At 43.0% G+C, this 22,924-nt stretch overlaps 1 protein-coding gene across 1 annotated transcript in view; it reads right to left on the minus strand.

Annotated features, from left to right (window-relative positions):
• The window catches only part of GLI3 (GLI family zinc finger 3), a 269,294-nt gene that overhangs the window by 172,007 nt on the left and 74,363 nt on the right, over window positions 1-22,924 (minus strand). Inside the window, exon 3 of the mRNA XM_014539356.1 lies at window positions 17,732-17,974. Coding sequence (XP_014394842.1) covers window positions 17,732-17,974 — 243 coding nt within the window. The remainder of the gene's footprint in view (window positions 1-17,731; window positions 17,975-22,924) is intronic.

The following is a 22,924-nucleotide window of genomic DNA, read 5'->3' on the forward strand; positions in this document are numbered from 1 at the left end:
ATACATGGATTTTCAACTGTGTTGGGAGGGATCAGCACCCCTAACACCTGAATTGTTCATGGGCCAACTGTATTATGTACAAAAGGCACCCAAAAAAGGGGAGCTATATGAGATTTTTTTTAACGCCTGAAAATTAAAAATGATTGCTGAAATTAAAATATCACTAAAAGCACTTAAGTATGAATTTAAAAAAAATTTCCCAGAACACAGAACCAGAAGCAGACAGGGGAAGAATGTGAGAGAAAAGATGAGAGACACAGAGGAGTAACCCAGGAGACCTAATATTCAATGAAGCAAAGTCTTAGAAAGAAAGAACAGAGAAACCAGGGCAGGTAAATGATTTAAAATATAATAGAATAAAACTCATCCCCAGAGACAAAGAATGTATCTTCACATTGGAAGGTTCCACCCATGTGATAAGCAAAATGAATGAAAATAAAATAAAATGTTAAATACCTATTGCTTTTAGGATCAAAAGTTTCCAGGGGAAAAATAAGGAACCATCTAAAAGGAATTCAAATCAAAGGGGCATCAGACTTCTCATCTATAATTTTGGATCTTAACAGAAAATGTAGTAATGTCTTCAAAGATCTTGGGGTGGGGGTGGTTTTTTGAAGTTAGAGTTCTAGCTAAACTATCAAACAAAAGCAAGGGCAGAATAATGATATTATCACATTAAAAAAAAGATATCATATATGTAAGAACTCAGAAAGTGTACCTCCTTCCTTGTTGGAAAGTTACTTGATGTACTCCAATAGAATAAAAGGAAATAGCATAGTGTGGTGAAGGCCTGGGGCAGGGGGCGGGGGATCAACGGGAAAAAAAACGGGACATCTGTAATACTTTCAACATCAAAGATAAATTAAAAAAAAAAAGGATAAACTAAGAATGACAAAGTCAGTTAAGACCCAGGAAACAGTAGTTCCAATCAGGATGATGGTGAGGGGATGTCCTGAGACACCAGATCCAGATTGCTTGCGAGAATGAAATGCCCAAGAAAGATGGGTGCTCTCCCTTATGTGTAAAAAATATAGTTAGGAAGTTGGAAAAAAAAATATATAAGAATAATATAAAGGACCCAGTAAGTGTGGTTCAGTGGTTGAGCGTCAACCTATGAAGCAGGAGGTCACGGTTCTATTCTGGTCAGGGCACATGCCCAGGCTGCAGCCTGATCCCCAGTGTGGGGTTTGCAGAAGGCAGCTGATCAATGATTCTATCTCATCATGGATGTTTCTATCTCTCCCTCTTCCTTCCTCTCTGAAATCAATAAAAATAAATTTTTTAAAAAGTTTATAAAGGCAAACAATAGAGGAAAACCCAAAGCAATTACAAAAATGCAATTCAGTAGGTATGCAAGCAATTAAGAAAGGGCAAGAATATATAAAACACTTGTTCTTAATGCTAGACCCATCACCATCGGATGATCTAGGGCAGTGATGGCGAACCTTTTGAGCTCGGCATGTCAGCATTTTGAAAAACCCTAACTTAACTCTGGTGCCGTGTCACATATAGAAATTTTTTGATATTTGCAACCATAGTAAAACAAAGATTTATATTTTTGATATTTATTTTATATATTTAAATTCCATTTAACAAAGAAAAATCAACCCAAAAAAATGAGTTCACGTGTCACCTCTGACACGCGTGTCATAGGTTCGCCATCACTGATCTAGGGATTAAAATGCTGGACCCTCAAAGAAGTAGGTGTGGTCCTAACATTCTACTTCAATGCTAAGAATTCATTGCTTTTAACTTTTAGAGTCAGCCTACGTACACAGACATGGCAGATGCAGTGCTGGTTGTGAGATACCATGGAGATATTAACAACTGTGACACTCTAATAGAAAAACTTGACTCCAGAAGATGGAATGGGCAGGGTGACCTAATATCCTCATCTTCTGAACTGAAAAATCAAAAGGTTTAGAGTTTTAAGACATTCTTTAAAGTGATAAAAATAACCCTTAGACAAATAACATAATATCAATAATGAAAGAAGAGGAGGGCACAGTGTTAGAAAACTGAATGTTAATTCTCATACTGCAGAGTCAATAAATTGTATTGAATGAAAATATCTAGACTTGATATATCAAAAAAAACAAATATTTAAGCATATTCTGGACTTTCTATTAAAAAAAAAAAGACAAAACCTAAAACAGAAATAGCAAAAATTATACTTGGGACTGGGGCTGGAACAGGAAAGATGGATGGAGCGACTTTAGCTTTCACACTAACTTCATGAGCTGTTGAAATGAGTGTGTTACTCATAAACATAATTTCAATAAAAATACAGGAAACTGTTAAATTATAAAGAGAATTTCTTTAAGAGAACTTCTTTAAGAGAAGTTCAAGGTTTCTTTTTGACTCAAAAGGAAAATAACTAATGAATATTGGAGTAATCAAATAATCACCATATCTATACTAATAAAAGCCTAGGTGACCCTTGCGCGCAATGTCGTCACAAGATGGCCACCACAAGATGGCCGCACACAAAGTAGAGGTAGGGCCCGGTGGCCACTCCACGTGATGAGGCCTGGGGGTCCCGCGGCTCCACGCGGCACAGAGAAGGCCAGTCCGGCATCTCCGCCGCCTCCCACGGAGGAGGGTCCCAGTGGAGAAGGCAGGTCTCGGCAGTTGTGGGCGATCAGGCCAGCAGGGGAGGGCAGTTGTGGGCGATCAGGCTGGCAGGGGAGGGCAGTTGGGGGCAATCGGACCGGTAGGGGAGCAGTCAGGCGTCAATCAGGCCGGCAGGGGAGCGGTTAGGAGGCGATCAGGCTGGCAGGCAGAAGCGATTAGGGGCAATCAGGCAGGCAGGCAGGCGAGTGGTTAGGAGACAGTGGTCCCGGATTGCAAGAGGGTGCAGGCCGGACTTATGGACACCCCCCCCCGGGTGCACGAATTTCGTGCACTGGGCCACTAGTGTATGAATAAAAAGAAGGTTCAGCTTTTACAAATCTGTTTTTCCCAGTTAGTTTTTATAAACCAGTTTCCAAGAGAGAACTTTGCTTGCACATGCTTCAGCTTTCCCAGTTTGGAATATCACTCTAGGGTGGAATCCTAGTAAATCTCTCTAGAATCCTTAGTGGATTGGAGGCTCTCGGCTTCACTTATTCCATTTTGGCACCCTCAGAACATTAGCTCTAATGGTTCATCTAAACCTGACATCACTTGGCAGAGATGAGCCAACATTAACAGGTTAAATGTGGAAAGCATTTAACTGGAACTACAAAAAGATCCAAGAAGGTGAAAATGAGCTAAAAAAGAACAGGAGCCTGGCCAGGTGACTCAGTGGTTGAACATCGACCTATGAACCAGGAGGTCACGGTTCAATTCCCGGTCAGGGCACATGCCCAGGTTGCAGGCTTGATCCCTAGTGTGGGTCATCACTGATGTGTCTATCTCTCTCGCCCTCTCCCTTCCTCTCTGAAATCAATAATATAATATATTTTTAAAAAGAAAAGGAAAACACAGGAATCTTTACTTACCATCCTACCAAGAATCAACTGCTTTAATTCTCTGCATATCACCAGGTCCCACTGTCATCATCCCCAGTGCCTAAAAGCCTCTCCTACGATTTCAGAACACAAAAAGGCCACCTTCAATATTAATTTTATCTAAGAGAAAAAACGGTAGGAATATTTACTTTAAAGAATTAAATTCTTTAAAAATACAAAAAGCAACAGCACCAGAAAAACATTACCTATGCCCAGGTGGAAAAAACAAAGCTCCAACTTCTCGGAATGCCTCCATTTCTACCTTGGCTCCTTGCAAAACTAGACTGTCACTCAAAACAAAGCAGGTACTCTGAAATAGTTTGCCTTCGTCTAAAGTATTAGCTAAATAAGGATAAGTAAGGAAACGCCACACACAATCATTAGTATTGCTGATGGCTACAGGTTCATTAATTCTAAAACTCAATCACACAACACAGCCTGCAGAGCTTCTCAGCCAGTCTACATTCAAACCTCGCCCCACACACTCGTATCGGAAGGAATTCACATGACAGGAGAGCTCACACTTCCACACATCATCACCCTGTAGGATCTTGACTCTTCTAGAAGAGGGGCCAATCACAGCTCTACTATCAAGCTGTTTAACAGAGCTTCTAATTGGAATCTTAATCCTCATGACAGAAAGCAGCAGAAAAAAAAACCCATGCCTTACAGTCATGCTAACCTGGTGGCTTGTTATGAAAGAGACGCTTCAGAAAAATCTAAAAATTAATAGGTGACTGGCACCAAAGGAAAAAGGCTGCACTGTTATCAAGAAGAGAGAATTTTTTTTTAGAATATCCTATTGAAGTAGATTTCCAAAAAAAAAAAAAAAATAAGATAGATCTCCAAACTTATTTCCTCTGTGGGTAGAGAGTACCACGTGCTGACCACTGGCCTCCATATTCACTGGGCTATTTCAGTATTCTGGTTGTGCTCCCAGACAGCAAGAATAACTAGTACATGGCCATCAAGACGATATGAAGCATGAAAAGGAGTCACGTCTAAGAAAAATCAAGCATGAATGACCAAACACTGCACCTGAATGTTTCATGCCCCAGACTCAGTTCCTTGTTACTGTGATCCATCAGCAGACAGAGAAGAGAAACTGCACCTGAATGTTTCATGCCCCAGACTCCTTGTTACTGTGATCCATCAGCAGACAGAGAAGAGAGGAAAAGTGCATTTTCAGCAGCCTCTATGGTACACAAAAATGCCAGAACTTTTACCTCCCTTAGATCACAGGACAGGCCTGTGAAAATCCAGAAAACTATTACTTCGGAGCTTGTGAGACTATATGGGCAGGAACTACGCGCGGAAGAGACAGGCGGAGGATGCTCAGGTTTGATCAATCGGGGGGCGGAGGGGCGTAGTGAAGTCAGCATTGACCTACCCTAACTGCGCACCCCCCAGGTGCCAGGACAGCGCACTCAAGCACGCATCACCGGAGGGCCCTGGGAAGGTTACGAGGCAGCAATAAACTCGCATGCTTGGCTAAAATATTAGCAAGGGTCGTGATCAACTAATGTGAAATCTGCCCCCCAAGAGTCTAAAATTCAGAGGAGCATTCAGACTGCAGCTCAGAAGTCCTCATAAATTAGTGAAAGTCAGACATGAAAGTTAATAACAGCTGGAATGGATCAAACAGAGAAAAAATGCAGCATCGGTAGATGTGTTCTATGATTTTCTGAGAGTCCATAAATTTGCTATTTGGAAAGAAGAAGGGAAATGTTAATTAGGAGAAATTTCATACTGGATTGAAATTTGCCATGGAGTCAGAGCCCTATTGTAAAAGCCCCTTAGAATCAGAAATTGCCCTCCCCAGCCCCAGGTCATGCCTTTCATCCTGTTACTTCATACTTGTTGATAGGTTTCTTAATTGATTTCATGTGTTACTTGGTGCAGTCTCTCCCCAAAATATAAAATCAAGAGCCACGGTCGTAATTTCTGTTTCTCCTGTGTGTGACACTACGTCAATGTTGGGGAATCAATAAACATATCTAAGAAGCCATCCCTCTGCCCTCTCTAAACGCCTTGTAATAACTTTCCATAACTTTTAGACTCTTCTAGTTATAAATATCTCAGAGGATCCCTAATCACTCTTAAAAGTCTCAATATCAACGTTTCCGATTTTTCTGATACAGTAGGGGGCTTTCTTACAACTTGTACCTTCCTACCCAGACCCCGACATATCTCAGGTCAGATCAAGTCCCCTGAAGCATAAAGGTATGCAGACGAGTGGGATAGCTCACATCAGTCTTCACAGCAAACACCAGCCCTACATGCGGGTCCCTGAGAGAAAGGGGTCCCACTCTCTCCCCCTTGACTATCTTCTGAGTCTTGTCCCTCCTTAGCATCTATTTCCTTAGGTCAGCAATCTTTAGCCTTCTTCATCTCATGCCATACATGAACTAATTACTAAAATTCTGCAACACACCAACCAATATAATTTTTTGCCGATCCAACAAAAAAAATAGGTTATAATTTTTATTCATTCGCACCAAACAGCTATTGCTGTGTTGGATGTCATTTTCTTATTTGACAATCTAAGGGGAAAAGGTTAGTGTCCCTGACTAAATAGTCAAGTCTTGCATGTTTTAAAAATCCTTGCATTGCACCGGCTGAAAATCGCTGCCTTAAGTTATTCGTGGAGAGTTGCCATGTGTCTCTTTAGCCTGCACTGTCCCTGTTATTCATATTCAGTCTTTTTCATCTTTCCTCATAAATCATTCCTCCAGCCCCTTAATCATGCCTAACTGCTTCTCCCCACGGTTCTTTCAGTTTATCTGAGATACCAAAGCCTGGAGACCAGGAACTGCCCTGCCCATATTAGTGGGATGCCAAGATGTTTTGGGGCAAAAAGGTCTATTTGTACTCCCCCCCCACTCCCTCCCCCAATAACACTCCAAGTATGCTTATAAATAAAAGGGTGCTCTGTCCCTGCCAATTCCACCCCTGGGGGGGCAAGGTTATCTGACGCCCTGTATGTCACTCAGAGGGACAGGTGAGGGTCACTCTCCCCAAACAAGGTCTAGGTGGGGCCAGATACTGTATTATCCTGGTGACATGTGGAAGCTCCTGACTGTATGGAGGGCGGGGCAGTTTAAGAAGACAAGTAGAAGAGCAAAGCACATGAGGCCTCCCTCACATGCTCCCACCAAACCTCGGCCATGGAGTCCAGACTCAAACGTGCACTGTGAGCCCAGTCAACTCAAATGCCAAAGGGGCTTGTGCAAAAGCTAAATGAGATCATGTAATGGGGTCAAGAGCCCAGCGCCTGGCACTGTTTCCTCAAACACTCATCCTCCCCAAATAGAGGGACACGGAGAGGACCCAGGGGCCTCCCCATAACCAGGTCATAGGTAACTTCCAATTCTTTAGGAGAGTATCAATTTAGAAGCAATGTCTCCTCCACTCCCATGCAGCCATGCCTGGAGCGCAGCGACTGCAGAGGTGGCACCAAGCATACCTGTGTCTTCCACACTGGGATCCACTGGATGAATGGAGACCTGGGCGACAGGTTGCCTTCCCTTCAAGGGCCCTCCCAGCCCTTGCCATCGCCACTGAACACCAACACCCGGTTACCAGAGAGTTCCCAAGCTCGCCCCTAATGAGCTTAAACCACAGGCCCCTGCACAGACGGGGACCACCACTTTGAAGACTCAGCAGTTCTGGGCATGGGTTAAGAAGTTGAGCTCTGGAGCTAAACTATGTGAGTTCAAACACTGGCTCAGTCATTTCTGAACCACATAATAATGGACAATACTTAGCCTTACTGGTGCTCCGTGTCCTCGCCTGTCAATGGGGAACCTCAAGCTCTCTCTCATAATGATGTGTGTGAATTTGATGAATCCAAGAGCAAAGCCAGTGGCTTAGAAGGTGGCACAGAGGGCTCGTTTCTGCTGGCTACCATTTTTGAGAGGGGACCATTTCCCACCTGGGCTACTGCAACAACCTAGGGAGGAACCACCCTAATTCTACTCTTCAGAGCAGGGGTCCTCAAACTATGGCCCGCGGGCCACATGCAGCCCACCGAAAACATTTATCCAGCCCACCGGGTGTTTTTGCCTCCGCTGTGTGCACAGGAATTTGTTCATAGTTTTTTTTTTTTTAACTATAGTCCAGCCCTCCAACAGTCTGAGGGACAGTGAACTGGCCCCCTGTTTAAAAAGTTTGAGGACCCCTGCTTCAGAGCAATACACACACACAGCGATGTTCCTCCAATAAAAATCAACTCATGGCACTCATTCCATTGGCTTTTCATAGGCCTCCCAACCTGATCTCACCCCCTTACCAGCCCATCAAACTAGCCGTCTCTCTGTTCCTGGACACGGCCACACACACACACACACACAAAAAAAAAAACAAAAACAAAATTTACACTCTTCCAGTGGAATGCTCTCCCTTATACCTTCTCATGACGGGTTCTTTTTTGTCACTTGGGTCTTGACTATAAAGACGCCTCTGAGCAGTGCCCTTCCCCGCCCATTCTCAGGTCTAGCACTCCCCCTGAGCCTCCCTAGCACAGCACCTGCTTAGCAGGCTCAGACCACCAGCTGTGCAGCCTCCTGGATGTCTCTGTCCTGGTATTTGGTGTGTGTCCTCGAGGAGAACAAGAACCTGACTTGGTCTCGGCAAACACTGACCTCTCGGGTGAGGAGCAGGGCAATGACATCCCATGACTCAGGACTCCTTACTTAAAGGGAAAAACAGGGATGGGGGGGAAATGTGAAATCTCACTGAAATTGAAAGTGGGTTTATTCCACGAAAGCATGCTGAAAAAGGGAGGGAGTGGCCTGTTTCCTAGCACCTACCATGGGCACTTCTCTGCTGCTCTCTAAAGTAGGAAACACACCTCCTTTTATTCCACTCACAAGTCAGGAGCGCAGCCAGCATGCAGATTTGCATCCCACTCAGTGGACAAGTCAACACCCAGCTTCCTAGAGGTGCCTCCTGGGACCTGCACAATATCAGCTGATTAGCTTTGCAGCCCCCCCCCCCCCCCCCCCCCCCCCCCCCCCCCACGGAGAGGGCATATCTCCTCCTGGGGCCGGGGGCGTCTCACCATCTCCCTTAAGACTCTTTCCATTCAGGCCAGATTTCAGGCTTATCCCATCACTGGAAGTCTTTGTTCTTACCTCCCCCAGGGCAATAGCTACTGGATTTCCCAGCTGAATTTCACTTTGTTGTTTCCGGCCCCTCTCAGCAACCTCACCTCGGGACACCGCACAATTTCTCTAGTTGGACTAATGTTAGGGCACCTGCGAGTTTTACAACGAAATAAAACTCAAGGTTTTTAAAATTATGAATATTCTATTTTGGAGTTAAAATGTGCCTTGATACAGAACACTCTTAATTCATTGGAAATTAAGCCATATTTATTCCCCAATGTTAGGGATTTGTATTCCAAAATCAAGATACAGTGATCATCGGGGTTATCTCAGAGAAAAGCTCAGCAGTTGGAGGACAAGTAAAAGTGGATTTTGTTGTCTTCAAGGGAACATATGACACGCTGCTCAGGGGAAGCAGCAGCACCTGAGGACCAATGAGGTGCGGAGGGGATGTGGGTGAGAATCACACCCTGGCAAATCTGAGTTAGGAGGCGAATTAAACTCTGCAACAAAAAACTCCGGGTCAGTGATGGGAAACACAGCTACGCAAAGATCTGTTTTAAACATTCAAAAGCCATGGAACAAGTCTCGGGGGTCACCATGTAGTGGTGCAGAAGAGGACCAGCTCCCCGTGAAACATGCTGGCCTAGCCGGTTTGGCTCAGTGGATAGAGTGTCGGCCTCCCCACTGAAGAGTCCTGGGTTTGATTCCAGCCAAGGGCAACGTGCCTGGGTTGCGGGCTCGATCCCAAGAAGGAGGCAGCCAACCTATGTTTCTCTCTCATTGATGTTTCTCTCCCTCTCCCTTCCTCTCTCTGAAATCAATCAAAACATATTTAATTAAAAAAATAAAAAAGAAAAGAAAAAGAAAAGTATCCTGCCTCCTGCCACTCCCTTCCCCGAGTTCCACCTCCAACCAAAGAGCCCTGACCTCTTAGGTCCTCACAGGTGTCAGATTTTCCCTTGGCCTCCAGGCCTTTGCCAACATTCCTCTCTCTACCTCTTTGCCAGGGGGTCACTTCCTCCAGGAAGCCGCTGGACTCATCGAGTCTGAATCAGGTATGTGTGTGACCTGCTCCCAAAGGACTCTGCTTCTGTCTCTTCTGACTGGGCCTTTATGTGGACCTCTGCTCTCAGTGTCCCGCCAGCCTGCGTGCCCACGGAAGCAAGGACCTTGCTCGTCAGTCCAATGCTGGTGAGCACTTAGAAGACACCCAGGAAGCACATGCTCCAGTACCAATGACTGACAGAGGAATGGCCGAATGGATTTAGATTTTTCCTCATTTTGTTCCAAGAGGAAGGAACTCATCAAAAACTGAGGTTAACAAAAAGCTCTGGAGCCCCGAAACAGAAGGAAGACATCAGGAAGGTAAGAACAATTCATGGCGGGAGAGACCCAAATGTAAAAGCTACCAAGACTGAGGAAATTTAATACTTTTCAAAGAATCCAAACTCTATCAGAAATAGGAAGACTACAGCAATAACATGCTCAATCGGTGACCCTATATTAAACCAAACTGTGAGAGACACAGAGAAAGTGTAGCCCTTTCACTAAGAAGTATAACAACACAGCACAATTTTATAGGCACAGATCAAGAGAGCTAAAGTGAGACCGGAGATGCAGCTTTCAAGAGACATCAAAGGTAACATTCTTTAATTAATTATACAAGAAAAAGAACGAGGAGCCGGGGATAATGTGACCTCTGTTAGAAATGGGATGGAAAGCTATTAGCAGATGATTATGAAATAGCAGGGCTTGCTGTGTTTCTTGGGGTTTGGTCTACAAAGGAAGACAAGAAGGAGAGGGAGGGAGGAAAGAAAAGAAACTATAAGCAACTATAAGCATTGAGTGGGTGCCAAATTAGAAAAGGAAAAAGATGGCATGGAATATGTAAACTCCTGGATTCATGATCCCACATCAATTTGTTGGTGAAGTCTCCTGGGAGCAGGCACATTTGGACACTAACAAGTTGAGAAGTTATTACCAAATGCATGAATTGCCTGAAGATAAGACAAATCACTGAAATTTGGAAAAGGGGAAAGAAACATGCTCACCTTCACTATAGGAAAAATACCTACCTGTTCCATTTCAGATGGGTGCTAACCCAACCCCAGGACATTGCAAATGAAGGTCCTCATACATGTCGGTAAGTAAAGTGCCGACTTATTCCAAAGTAAGAATCAACCACATGTGAGAATCCTAGCAGTGTTAAAATGTACAACTTATAAATGCATAAATGTGTCATAAATACTATAAACCCTGCCTACTTCTAAAAAGGACTGAGTGACCGCATTTGGATAACAGGCTGCATACAATGACTAACTTGTCAAATGGAGGCAGAAGCAAGTAGCCACCTCTGACCAGCAGGCTCTGGACATACTTCTTCTCTGGTGTGACTGAGGTCAAGAACCGAACAGCTTGCCCTTCTCTGCTCTAAGGTAGCGTAAATGAGCCGTCCTGGTCCTGCCCTGAGAATCCTGGTGGATATATAAGCGCTCAGTAGTGCCCCTAGACTACCACATTATGCTGTTAAAAATAAGATTCAACCAAATACATTGGAAGATCTAATTGACTTTATCAAGCAATTCATGAATTGGGCAGAACATTCCATACTAGTTAATTAAGATTATGTTTCTACGAGAAGCTGAAACTGGGATTCGATCAGGTATTAAATCTAGGTTTGGTATCATGGGCTTTTCGCAGGAGCGATGCCTTTTGGCATGTGACATTTTTTCCTGTAACAACCTAAAGATCAACATACAAGGACGTAGCTATGATATGTTTAAAGGTGAGACTTACGCATCTACTTGGTGTCAAGGTAGGAAAATATCCTGGTAAGATGGAACTTAAAGAAAACATTCAAAGGAATGGTGTGTAGATTGGGCTTGAAGAATCAATATGATTTGAAGGCAAGGAGGAAAGTTAAAGGATGGTTCTAGAACAGCCGTGGGCAAACTACGGCCCACGGGCCGGATTCGGCCCGTTTGAAATGAATAAAACCAAAAAAAAAAAAAGACCGTACCTTTTATGTAAGGTGTCAAGGTAGGAAAATATCCTGGTAAGATGGAACTTAAAGAAAACATTCAAAGGAATGGTGTGTAGATTGGGCTTGAAGAATCAATATGATTTGAAGGCAAGGAGGGAAGTTAAAGGATGGTTCTAGAAAGAGCACCAGGAATGAGCCAGGCAGCCTGAGAAGAAGCTGGTCAGAGGGAGTCTGACTTGCCCGAGGGGAGGACTGTGTTAGGCAGCAGTGAAAGAAAAGGCTGGGCCAGTGCACCAACAGGCCAACTAATTTTCTCTAGAACATGGTCTCCCTTAGCTTTTTCTTTCTATTCCTCTCCTAAAGTGGCCTTCAAGCTTCTCCCTTGTCCTCTCTATTAAATATGTCCCTAAAATTCAATGGATAAAATCAGTAACTATTTTTTTTCAAATGCTGCCATGCTTTTCTTACCCTTAGTTCCCAATTTCACTTCTTATCTCCCAAGATCAATATGAACAATCACAGTCACATTAGGCACAAGGGTAGTCAACATTCACTGGCAAGAGTAAACTGGAACCCTAAGAATTATCCCTCAATTTCTACCACTTTCTGCAGTTACCTTGCATTGTAGTTCTTTAAAATAAAAAAATCTATGGAAGTGGCTCACTCTTTCTAGTCTCTAAACATTACCTCAGGGTTATTGAAAGAAAGCCTGGATTATTACATTGAGTTTCTAAGAGAAAGACAAGAATAGGCCGGGAGTTACTCTTAAGCTCACAAATAACACGTTTGCAAGGGTTCAGAGACTTGTTTGCATTTCCCACTCCAGTTCCCCCTACAAGTCAAGACTAACATCCGAGGAAGTGAGATACCTAGAAAGCCCCCAGAGTATGATCCAACATCAGTCTCTCAGGTTAAACAGTCTACTGTTCAAGGGGGGAAAAAAAGCCAAAACACTCCTGATGGGCTCATCAACTGTTTTCCGAGAGGCAAAGAAAGCTGGGTAGGAACGGAGCTGTGTGCCGAGACGTGTCACTGCCTTTGCAGTGTGCTCAACACCAAACTATCCATCTGTGCCTTGTAGGCATTTCTGTCTCTCTCAGTCTCCACATGACACTCCGATAGTAGGAGAAATGTGAGCAGGTGCACCTATTAAATATGTAAAATACACATCTTCTCTCCCATTCACTGGAAGATGTATTTGTAAGGCGTGTAGAAAGTCACCTAGTATAAAGACAGACAGGTAGGGGAACAGATCTCATGTGAATTTTCCTTAAGCACATAAGAATGGAAGTGGGCTCAGGACATCAGCTTTCCACAGAAAATAAATGCAAGCCATTAAAAATTCAGTTTCTTTTCTTTAAGCTCCTTCCTCCGGTTTTGCTAATTAGCCACTAATAGTTTTGTCATCTGAGCTGGGAAACATAAGGAAGAATACCAGTGGAATGTTTTCAATCACGGCACTGGCATGGAAGAATGAATCATATTTTCCAGGAATGACTGCTTGGGAGCAGTTGGGGGCAGAAGGAAACAGTCTTCACACAACTATAAAACTGTAAAAAAGACCTGAAATTTTAGGAAAGGGAGCATCTTTCTTCCCCCGTGAACAAAACCAGCAGAGAACCTAGAGGACATGACTAGTGAATCCAAGAAACTCCCCACAAAGACCCCTGCAGGGACTTTTAGAAAACTCAACTCTTCCCAGTAAGACTAAGACAGAAGACAATGGAACACATGTTTCCTGTAACAGGGAGGAGAATAAAACTTAAGTGTCACCCAGGGTAAGGGAATGCTTTAACTATTATGTCACCTGCCTCACAAGTTTATAGAAGAATAAATGCATGGCAGTAAGTGAAAGCAGAGGACGATGGTGATTTGAAACATCTAGCTACAGATGGAACAGAAGCAGAGTACAACTGCTGAGAAATCCCTGGGAAGGAGATGGGGTTCCTTATCCTGATTCCAACACAAGCAGGTCAGGTCCCACAAATCCGGCCCCCCTCCCATGCTCTCCCCAATTATCAAGCGCCAGTGATCCTGCAGCCGTGAGCCTGTCAGCACCACACCATGTCTGAGCCAGGCAGCCTGAACGTCTACTTTCTGGCCTTGATATACAGCCCATCCACAGCTCCCTTCATGAGAGAATAACCCCCAATGCCCCCACCGGGATTTTATTCCAAACATATGTTGCAAATGTTTGAAGTACCCACTATCCCTGGGTTTTCTTTTCCTTTTTTTTTAAAGTCAAACCCACAAAACCTAAAATACTTTGAATCTTACCTAAGTGCAATTTGTGAAGATGCAACTTTGCATGCCCAAGTATAATAAAGTCTTGTGCAATAAAAATTTTACAGATGTCCTTCTGAGGGGAAAAAATGATGTTCCTTTTTCCGGTCTTACAGGAAGCCTGCCCACACATTAGAAATACAAAGTTAGTATATATAGAAGCACAAATTAGGCATCTTGGAAAGTTTGCATTTTCCAACCACAGAGAAATGAAGGAATTACTGTGAGTGGTCAGATACCCAGCGACACTGTGTTAGAAGTCTTCTCTCTCCCACAGCACTGGTGGAGCTGGCTCAGGACTCAAAGGCAAAGGGGGTGGCCCGAAAAGGTGTTTCTGAACCTTGAGTTGCTGAAGGTCTGCAATGAACTTGTGTTACTGACAATGCTACAGGGCTGCGGCAAGGTAAAGAAACGTGATCAAATTTGGACGTCTCATGTTATTTGAATTTAATTTAATTAATTTATTTAATCCTCACCGGAGGATAAGTTCTCATTGATTTTTAGAGAAAGAGAAAGGGAGAGAGAGAAAGGGGAGAGGGAAACATCAATCAGTTGCCTCCAGTATGCACCCCAACCAGGGATCAAACCCGCAACCGAGGTATGTGCCCCGATGAGGAATTGAACCTGCAACCTTTTGGTGTACAAGATACACTCTAACCAACTGAGCCACCTGGCCAGGGCTTACATCTCATTTTTAAAAGGTGGTACTTTTCTCATACACTAAAAATTTCTTAGAAGATGTGATGTGATGTATGTGATGTGATGTATCAATTTTAGCAGCATCACATCAGTTATTAGCTTTACTTGGATAATTCAGTCCAGATAAAATCTAACAGATTTTATTATAAAGTACCTAAAAGATACTCTTTATACTAGCAGAAGATTAAATAAGCCAACAGGGTTCTAGAAAAAGTAAAGTCATATCTTATCTCACTCTTTGATATTTAGTTTAGGACATCTTTAAATTGTTTACGATAAATAAATAATATTGTACCTTTCGTTTTCCACATGTATTAAGTTTGTTACATAAAACACTTTCTGTCGATAATTTAACGTTAAAACTTCTCAAATGCATTTAAAAGCTTTAAAACTTCTTTACTTAAAAAAATAGGGAAAAAATTATAATCAATCTACTCAAGTTGCATGAGGAATGGTTATGTTCAGAAGGACACAGAGCACAATTTCAGGCCATGCCAACCCTTTTCCTAGGTTTATAAACCAACCGCTCCATCTCTAATCTGTGTTCACAGGAGACACTAAACTCAGGGAGGCAGGTGAACAGGTCTGGCAGGGAAAAGCCAGTCTACCCTGAACCAAACACAACTGTAGCACCAACAAATATAACTTGGTTTGGAGAAGGAACTCATCATGAACAGATGAAGACGATGGTGATGGAACAAAAGGAAGAGGGAGGAAGAGGAGCCACAGGACAACTACCATTCTACCCTGAACCAAACACAACTGTAGCACCAACAAAAATAACTTGGTTTGGAGAATGAACTCATCATGAACAGATGAAGACGAAGGTGATGGAACAAAAGGAAGAGGGAGGAAGAGGGAGGAAGAGGAGCCACAGGACAACTACCATAATACTTCTGAGGCACCATGAGCCAGTGCTTTTATTAAATACTTCATTTGCACTGGCTCACGTAATTCTCAAGAGAACACCATGGGGCAGGCAGTCACATATCACCCCCACTCAACCGTTAGGAAATGATTCCTAGAGGCGTCAGCACACTTGGCCAAAGTCACACAGCCAGTAAGTGGCAAAGCTGGAACTTAAACTCAAATCCCCTGAGTGCTCAGCCAATCTGAGTAATCTCTAGGACTCCTGTCCATATTATAGACGTAATGACACCATTTATTTATGACCCATTTAGGGAGTACGTTGCAATGGTGGGTCAAAATAGCAAGTGCTTGTAAGTTATCATGTAATTTTAATAGTGATTTGAACAATACTGTGGGGAAAGCTAAAGAATAACCAACCTACTGTTGCTACGCCCTCTAAACAGAGGGACAATGAGTGGTTCCAAGCCCACCAATAGCTCCCCGGTGCCCAATGCTGGTTAATATTCCCCTGGAGGCTCGGGAGGTGGGGTGCACACACAGACCACACAGAGGTGATGAGAGGCCCTGGTATGCAGAGTTCCTGGACCCTCAAATGACAGGGAGAGGATTCAATGGGCAAACGGTTAGAACAAATGGATCAAGAGCAAGCGGCACGGTGAATGGCACAGAGAAAGTTAACGGTCATCTGCCTACTTCTGTCAACCAAAAAAGAAGTTCTCTCAGCTGTCCTGACCAATTAATACCTCACTAATTAGAGGGCATCTGGAACAGAAAACAAAGCATCAAATGTATAGGATGGGAAAAGTTTTGTTCACACATAAGAATGAAAACAAAGCAAGGAGCTTATGGCTAACAATCCAGACTTAATAATAATCATCTAGCACACTATAGGGGAAATTAATATAAGTAGAAAGTATGTAGATTCCCTCAAATGCATTTAAAAGCTTTCAGATAAAAACCCTACCAACACTATTTTAAACTGTTATTTCTAAAATAAAATTAAATTAAATAACCCTTTAATGAAGGAAGGACAGGATCATGCACACCACCCCTCCTGACTCCCGCAGCTGTGAACATAAAAACCACAGCAACAGGACTGACAGGCACTTTTTACACTGAGAAGTTGTGAACTTTCTAAGAATCCATAAAACCTTTTCTTCCACACTTCTGACCACTTTTTTAAAAATCCACTCTCCATTTTTTTAAAAAAATAATGTATCTTCCATCTTTACCAACAATATTGGGGGGAGGGCGGTTGCTGAAACTTCAGGTTGTGCAAGGCCCTTTGATCTGCACCCTGATGAGGGACCGTCCCCCTCTGCTGCAAGTCAACTAATGAAGGGATAGAATTAGCTTTTATCCTGGGCACTTTCTTGAGCAAGAAAATATGCACTAATCAGCTGTCCTCAATAATCAGTCATCTGGCTAATGACCTTTTGCCTTAAAACACTAAAATTTCTGAATGATGTGGAAAAGGGGAAACAAGAACCAGTCCCCCACTCTGGAACTCAATGGATCATCTGGAATTGGAGCCGGGAAGGTTAAATGGCAAGTCCGTATCCTGGCAAGGTGATAAATCTGTAATCAAGAGCTGCAAGCTTTGGCACCTCAATGCAAACTTCATTACTCCCCAACCAAAGTCTATTTCTTAACTAGAAACAGGCCAGATATAAACTCAGCACAGTATTTTCCTTCATAGTGTCTGCCTCTGGAGAAAAACCATTGTATATCTGTGTTCAGAGTCCACTTTATTAGTGCTGAGAAAGGGAACTGCCGATGTTTCTGGTAGACTGGTCAGTGAACAAAGTAGAGCCTGTACAAAAATCTTCTATGTTAAGGAAAGTTGCACCGATTTGTTGAAAGAGGTTGGTTCCTTCTCAACAATTGAGCAAAAATTCATTGAAAACGGGAACTGCTGCTGTTAAAGATTTCAGCTAATGCAGCCCACGTTAACAACTCCCCCATCAACCAATTTTTCTCCCGCAAAGTCTAGGAGGCTTTGGGGAAAGAAAATTAGGTGCCAGTTCCCAGGAAAGGTTCCTGTGAGTGAGCCACAGATGGACACCTTCCTCAAGGCCACCCCACCGACGACTGAAGTTACTCAGGGAATATAAGGAAATGACTCTCCCTAAAAAAGAACGGAAAGGATATGGGAGAAGAAACGTGGGCAGTTAATTAAACATTTATATAAATCAACATTAAGTCAAATAATTCATACAGCACATGTGCACGCACACACACACACAAGCCGCCCAGGGCTCTGGACCACATGCCGCGAGGCAGGACCCACTTACGGTAGTGAGGTTCCATGTAACCGTTCCTGGGGTCCATGGCGAACACGGCCCCGCGGTATGGGATGGAGGGCTCAGCCAGGTGGGGCAGGGACCCATGGATCTCCTTCTTGATCAGCGAGCCCCTCTCGTCACTAGATGTGGCAGGCTCCTCGCTGATCTTGCCAAGCCCCTGGACGCTCTGTGGCTGCATGGTGACCGCGTTTCTTCTCTCTCTGTGATAGGTCTGTCCAGGACTTTCATCCTCTAAAGAAAGAAGGAACACAAAAGCTCTGTGACCATTTTAAGGAGCAATTCAGAAACAGTCATCCCTTAGGTCTTCCTCCAAAAAAGAAGCCAATTTCTCATTCTGGCAACTTTGAAAACCTACACCATGATGGGATGTCCTTCAGACAAAATCACTTGTGAATGAGGGTCCACAATACAAATGGAAGGATGAAGGGGAGCCAGAAATGAGCCAATTAAATTGAGATGTAGGGAGAGTCAGCAATTTATCATCACAGGCTCACAGCTGAATCTGCCAGCGAGCCTCTTCCTTGGGGACTTGCCAATGCCCCTGCAAGTCCCACTGGAGCTGGACGTTTTGCCAGCCTAGGGCTGTGGGCGGGCCGCGAGTTTGACATGCTTGGTGTACAGCTTCCCCTCATCTGTCTGGAAGCCAGGCCTCTGGGGTAACACTGAGGCTCTGGGTGATCCTGGGGTCAAAGAGCCTCTGAGGTTCCTCAGAGGATGACCTGTTAGAAAGTGATCCAGACGTTCTCGTGTTTTGGTTTTTTTAAGTCAGAGTTGTAACCCAATGAGAGATTTAACAGAGCCAGAAATGGTGCAGAAAGTCCACTGGTTACAAAGGATAAAGGTGGCGATCCTGGAAACCTCCAGGGCCCCTTGCATGACACGTCTGACCATAGAACAGAGCTGATAACTAGAAGGAAAAAGGAATGAAGGTGAAAGTTCAAGTGTGAGATGGCTCTGGGGGTGAGGAAGGCGCCCATTCTGCTGATATGTACATACTCCGGTGGGGTCCAGACATTGCTTTAAACATGTAAAAAAAAAACAGCCCAATGAGATGCCCAGTTCCCTAATGCTTCTGGTTTCCTTTTATCTGTAAGAACTTTCCATCTATCCAGTATGGTTCTCTACAAATGTGATTGGATGACCTTTCCATAATAGCAGATCAAAGAAACAAGGCATAAAATGAAACCAAACCGGCAATCTGAACCCACAACAAGTGAACCAATTCATCTGTTAGAACCATACACATACTCTGAAACTACATACGCCAAACAAGCTCTGCATTTAACCAACAGACTGTGCTCTGACAGGCAAGTGCTGATGGAAGCAAAGTTGTTCAGGCACTGCTTAGGCACCTAATCTGAAAATTCCTGATCTGAAAAAAAAAGGGAAAAAAAAGAATAAAGAAACTATATTTGAAAAACAACAACAAAAAAGAAACTACATTTGAGTGTAAATAATAATAAATTTTACATGGACAGATTTTGAACATATCCCAGTATATAAACTTATCTTCAAAGTATTTCATAAAGCAAATATGTCTAGGTGAGAGCCCCTAAAAGCCAGCAATAGTATGCTGTAGCAGTCTCGTCGTTGTTCATACAAATTCAAAGGAAATATAGTTATAAACACAGACAAGCACGATAATACAAACTAAAGCAATGACTACTGTTTTGTGTTGAGTAAGGACTTAAACTACCTAAAGCCAGTACTCTTTCTGCCTATGTCCAGGACTTTAAAAAATAAGCAATGCATTTTTTTCAGTATAGCAAATAACAGGCGAAACAGTATAAACCATGAGGTACACTTTAGTTGTCAGTGAATTTGCTGACTACTACAGGGTAACTGTGAAACATTATTTTGTGCAGATCCTCACCTCAAACCTTGTAATTATGGGATAAATAAAGAGTTTAATCTATCAAATAACTACTAAAAAAATAGATGTAATACCACATTTTCACACACTGATCTTTACAAAAGCAATTCAAACCATGCTTTTGCTTATTTAAAAACAAACTACAGAAAAATCCTACATTTTTATTTTCCTTCTGATTAATACTCTCCACCCTTGTACTTTGTTAGCAGTGAAATTGCAAACTATAGAATAAGGGCTTGCACTCATGTAAAAGCAAAAGGGTGTCAAAAACACTAAAACCTTCTGTCAGTTTTATAAAATTTTCTATAACTTACAAATGGCCAAAGTCATATTTTCCACTAATTTCTGCCTGTATAAAACCTTTATTTCAAATTTCAACCTGAACTTGTAACACTGAGGTGCAAATGCTATAGAATGGACCTTCATTCAGAAAGCCAGAAAGCCCTTACCAAGAGGGGCTGAGACTCCTAATTAGCATTCTCTGGGAAAGATGAATAACCAAGCCCTACTAATCTCTTCCAGGTTTAAAACAGGATTCCCTTGACTTACTCTTCCTAGAAGAAATGAACTCTTCTTCTCTTAAAACTGTACCGCTAAATTGAGGGAGTTTCTTTTAGAAGCCATGCCTTTATAATGAGGATTTGAATCCAACTTCATGAATAACTGAAAATTTGGCATGGTCTGTTTAGAGTCCTCCCACCTCCCCCCAGCCTCCTCGGAGAAGGAAGTTGGGGGTGGGAGGAAGAGAAAATAAGGGTGTCTTTTTAGCTAAATGATCCTTTTTTCACAAGTACTTCACTTTATAAAAATGAATTATTTTCTTCATGAGAGTTAAGCCAACATGTGTGGATATTGTTATAAAAAGAAATAAGCAAAGTTAAATATTTAATACAGAAAAAAATTAACTAATTCCCTTAAGTTAAAAAAAAATCAGGCACGAATTTTTTTAATGTGGACACTTTCATTAGACTTACTTTTACTAGTACAATAATAGTTAAGGCTACCACATTTTTACCTGCCCTCCCTCTCCAAAATATCCCAGTAGACAACTATTTCATGAAGTTTACCTCGTGCACTGAGTTGCTTCTGACGGGCATTCAGATGAAAACTTGACAGTACACACGCTCCAGAATACAAACAGCTACGGGACTTGAAAGCACTCTCTCCACAGTGAAAGGGAAGCCTTCCAAGCAATACTCCTGCCTACTCTTATAAATTTAGCAACCACTTCAGCAAGCCAAAAGACCAAAGCTTCTAATCTTGTTCAGTTGAACCGAGTTGTTCAATAAAGTTTGAGAGCCAGTGCAGACAGCTACCCCAGGCCAAATTATTGACAGAAACATACCGTCCACCATGGCAACTAGCAGACATCGGCTGCAAAAATGTAAGCAAACGGCCCACTGCTCCAGGAGCATCTGCCAATGGACTTTAACAGCCAAATACCAGGCGGCTGTTTGGCTTCTCTGTGTTAAACTGTTGCATGCTCGGGGGTCACACCAAAGCATGCAGTTTGGGGGGAAAAAATTATTTCAAATACTGTCACCATAATCCCAACCTTGTACCTCCTTCTCTCTGTCTACTCGTGCTTAAGTGGAAGTTAACGGATTCTTGCCCCAAATGGAGAGCTGCCCAAACACCACACTGAGAAACTGCCCCAGATTTCCCAAACGCATCCAAAGGCAACTGACATGGGGCCAGACACTCAGGGCCATCAACTCTGAGAACTCAAAAGTTGCTTCATTGCAAACACGGCTTAGACTGTTTACAACAAAGATTAAGAAGAGAGTAATCCTGTTGCATGAAGCGGGACTAGAACACACACTCCTCCCGTGCATTGCTCACACACTCCTGAGGATTTCTCACTGCGACCCAGGAAACAAGTGTATATTCGCCTACGACTGGAGATAAAAGTATCAAAGGCTCCTTCCAACATAAAAATGAAACCCTGCTGCTCATCACTCACTAGGAACCCCTCCTGTCACCCTCACAGAATTAGCTGATGAGGAAGGAGCTCACGGTACAAGTATTCACCTTTTTAAAAATGAACATGGATTTTAAGCTGTTCCCTTAAATCCCATTTTAACACCGTTACTCCTTTCTTTCCCCAAGATGCAGAAGACAGAGTGTAAGAGAAGAGACAATACTTACAACTCAGGCCCCAGGCTCTGGCTAGCTACTTTCTGCAAACTTCTCTTGGTGGGCTTTCTCTGACTGTGCAGACCCTCTAAGGAACATTCTGGTGTCCCCCGGCCTCCCCCTCTCCCACTCCCGTGCAGTGCTTCTCCCATTAGAGGAATTAAAAGTGGTTGGAGCCATGCTAAATTTAACAAGCTCATTAGTATTCTTTCGGAGTGCTTCTGAGTGAACTCTCTCTATTCAAGCCGATCTCTCCAGGAGAAGGGTCAGGCGGCTAATCATTAAATCAAACTAATGTCACCCTATCACAATCAGCCCGGGAGAAGGAGGGTTTATTATTTCAGTTTATGCTAAATAAACGGTTTTACAAATGGTCCCCAAGCAAGGTCAACAACAGCTTCAATTACAAGACAAACTTAACAAGAGTTGCTATAAACCAAGTACTCAGTATTGACTTAAGAACAGGCTCAACTCCACATATTGCCACTAGCCGGGTATTACAGGAATGCATATTGTAAAATAAAGGAAGGGGGGGGAGCTTCTTTCTTTGCCAGAATTTGCGACTGCACAGAGACTCCTCATTCACCTCTCTCCAACCAGCTAACCGCTCAGCTCAATTCACCCCACACAAAGGCTGGAGCCCAGACCTCAATGGACCGAGTGAAACATGTTCAAAACTAGGCTCTCTATTGTGACTGAATTTCTTAACATCTTTTCAAAAAGCGGAGAATGCCTTGAGGCTAAAGGAAGAAACAGGCTAATGGTGAATTGGGAATTCTGAGCAAATTTCAGAGCCCTTTCCTCCTAGCTTTTGAGGTTGAAAGCAAGCTCTTTCCTTTCAAGTTTCAAAGTCCTTTTTCCTCCCGCAGTGTCACAGAAGGATTTGAAAAGAAGGTAATTGTGCTCGCAGTCTCCCTGATCAGAGCTTACGTCCTATTTCTGGTATTTCGGAATACTTCTTGCAATAATAGTGCATATAGCTCAATCCCTTAACCGGCCTGCACTCTGCAATTGCTCATTAAATGAACAATTGCGGGTATAAAATGCCTTTTATGTTCAAGGTCTGGATATAAGATAAGCATTCTAGGACTCTAAATTTGGTTTACTAAGGAAACTCTCCATCATTAAATTACAAAACTGAAGTCAGAATATCAGGCTTTCCCAGAAAAGTG

This window comes from Myotis brandtii, unplaced genomic scaffold (genome assembly GCF_000412655.1).
Source record: "Myotis brandtii unplaced genomic scaffold, ASM41265v1 scaffold214, whole genome shotgun sequence".
NCBI classification, from domain to species: Eukaryota; Metazoa; Chordata; class Mammalia; order Chiroptera; family Vespertilionidae; genus Myotis; species Myotis brandtii.